Raw genomic sequence first — 2,269 nt, forward strand, 5'->3', positions numbered from 1 at the left:
ATGATTGAAACCATAATGAAGTTATTCATGCTAAATAATACTCTCTTTCCCGCAATTTATGTGATAAAATCCGCATTTTCAATATTCAAACTTCTAGATAGTTGAATTCAGAAGCTGTAAGTTTTTTTGAAGTAAAATTTTTATATTTGAAAACTACAATAAAAAGTACTATAAATCCAATAATTAACATCTTAGAATTTTTAAATGGATATAAAAAATTGACCAAAAAAACACTTAGTTGGTTATTGAAATTCCAGAGTGTACATTAATGGACGGAGGGAGAGGCAAACAATGTTTACTTTCCTGTGAATAATGAAACTTTTTAATCTTTATAACAGTATACATTAAGGCTTAAAAGAAACATCATCAACACGAGCTGGACAAATTAAACTTCTCCGAAATGATAGTTTCTCCCCCCCCCCCCTACCTTTTTGTGCGGGGCTTCATGCAAGCAATGGAAATAAGTAAAGAGGATATTGTTCTTGGCACTAAACAAATTAAAGAATCATGCTTGGAACCCATTAACCAAAAGAATTAGGTTCATTTAATGAGTATAAAATCGTTAATTAGTGATGTTTAGGAGAAGATATTCTAATTTCAATAGGGCAAATTAGGGCATCTGGGGCCATTTAAATATTCTCCCTTTCTTTTACTTTAATCTCAACGTATGTTAAGTTAGTATAATTCTAATTTATCTACGAGCTCGTGGATATTATACTATAGCAATTACATCCAAATATTAAAAAAAAATGTCAAATAGGTTAATTTGTTTAAAATATAATTTGAAACCTATAAGCAGCCACATTCATAAATCCTACCTATTATCAATTTATAAAGAATTACTTTGCGCCACCTTAAGCATTTTTTATTACACAGAAACCCTTATAAAAACCCACTCACCCTTCTCCTCAAGTCCATCTTCAACTCACACACTAAGTACTATTTTCAATTTTTCATCTTTTTTCCTTAATATTTTTTAAACATGTCCGGTGTTTGGGTATTCAAGAATGGAGTTGTCCGCCTAGTGGAGAATCCCGGTGACTGCCACGGTGCAACTGGCCGCCGTAAAGTGCTTGTGCACCTTGCAAGTAATGAAGTAATTTCATCATATGCGTCCCTTGAGAGGAAGTTGTACTCTCTTGGATGGGAGAGATACTATGATGATCCTGACCTTCTTCAATACCACAAAAGATCCACTGTTCATCTCATTTCTCTCCCAAAGGATTTCAACAGGTTCAAGTCCATGCACATGTACGATATTGTTGTCAAGAATCGAAATGAATTCGAAGTTAGGGACATATAGTAATAATTAATTTGAGATTTCCTCTAATTAATGTTGTTTGATTGAATTAGGTCGTTTCTTGTTTAAACTTTAAACTTAAGCTTTGCTTTGGGTATTTTAGGTCAAAAGAGTGTTTTACTTTCTTAGGGTGATCAGGAAAGCTAATTTGTTAAGTGGGGTTCCTTGTTGTAATTTTAATGTCAGAATCGTGTGTAAGAGTGAAGTTTGATGACAATGAAAAACTTTGTTTGGTTTGTAAGTATGTATTTCTTTCACTCCTAGAAAGCTTTTACTTGAAGTCGTCGTACTATCCATTAGCTTCAATTTCACACACACATATATGTGAAAGTTGATCGAGCATAATGTTCAAATATATATTGTTATGTTTATAATGAGTTGAGACATGGTGTTAAAACCGGATTGTTCTTGGGATTTGGGTGTGAATGGGAAATGAAAGGACATTGTCCTGTGTAGGAAAAAACTTTGTCGGGTATAAATAGAAAAGCATTTCTATTTTAGTTAAAGAGTTGGGGAAAGATGGCATGCCCTCATGTTGTCATCGACCCTCTTCTCGTCTTCAGGCAATGATCTGATTTGTTAATATATTCTTTATTCGATGAAATTTCTTTTTCTTTTAATATTTTTGTGCCTAAGTTTAAATAAAGGCAATGCTATTTTCCGGTTATTTCCTCATCCCCTTTAATTTGGCTATAAATTTAGTGGTTTTGCCTCAAATTTAATATATGTCAAACACTGAAAATCAAATTCTTCTTTCCCTCTTCTTTTGCTATATTTTATTTTTGAAAATAAAAATAAGTGTCAATCGTCAAGTGTGATTTACTTATTTTTTTTGAGTTCGCTAAAGGTATATAACTTGAAGTGCCGTTATTGCCTGGTCGTTTATTCATTTCTATCTTGGGGAAAATTATTTGGCCAATAATTAATGGATTAGATGGCTTAAGGACACACAGTATAATCTTTTGGGCT

The 2,269-nt window shown here is 32.6% G+C and overlaps 1 protein-coding gene across 1 annotated transcript; it reads left to right on the forward strand.

Annotated features, from left to right (window-relative positions):
• The first annotated feature begins 907 nt into the window (after positions 1–907).
• On the forward strand, positions 908–1,541 carry LOC107857161 (flowering-promoting factor 1-like protein 3). Its single transcript, XM_016702101.2, has one exon. The coding sequence runs from the start codon at positions 983–985 to the stop codon at positions 1,301–1,303; it is 321 nt and encodes a 106-aa protein (XP_016557587.1). The 5' UTR covers positions 908–982; the 3' UTR covers positions 1,304–1,541.
• Positions 1,542–2,269: the final 728 nt, after the last annotated feature.

Source organism: Capsicum annuum, chromosome 1, assembly GCF_002878395.1.
Source record: "Capsicum annuum cultivar UCD-10X-F1 chromosome 1, UCD10Xv1.1, whole genome shotgun sequence".
Classification (NCBI taxonomy): Eukaryota; Viridiplantae; Streptophyta; class Magnoliopsida; order Solanales; family Solanaceae; genus Capsicum; species Capsicum annuum.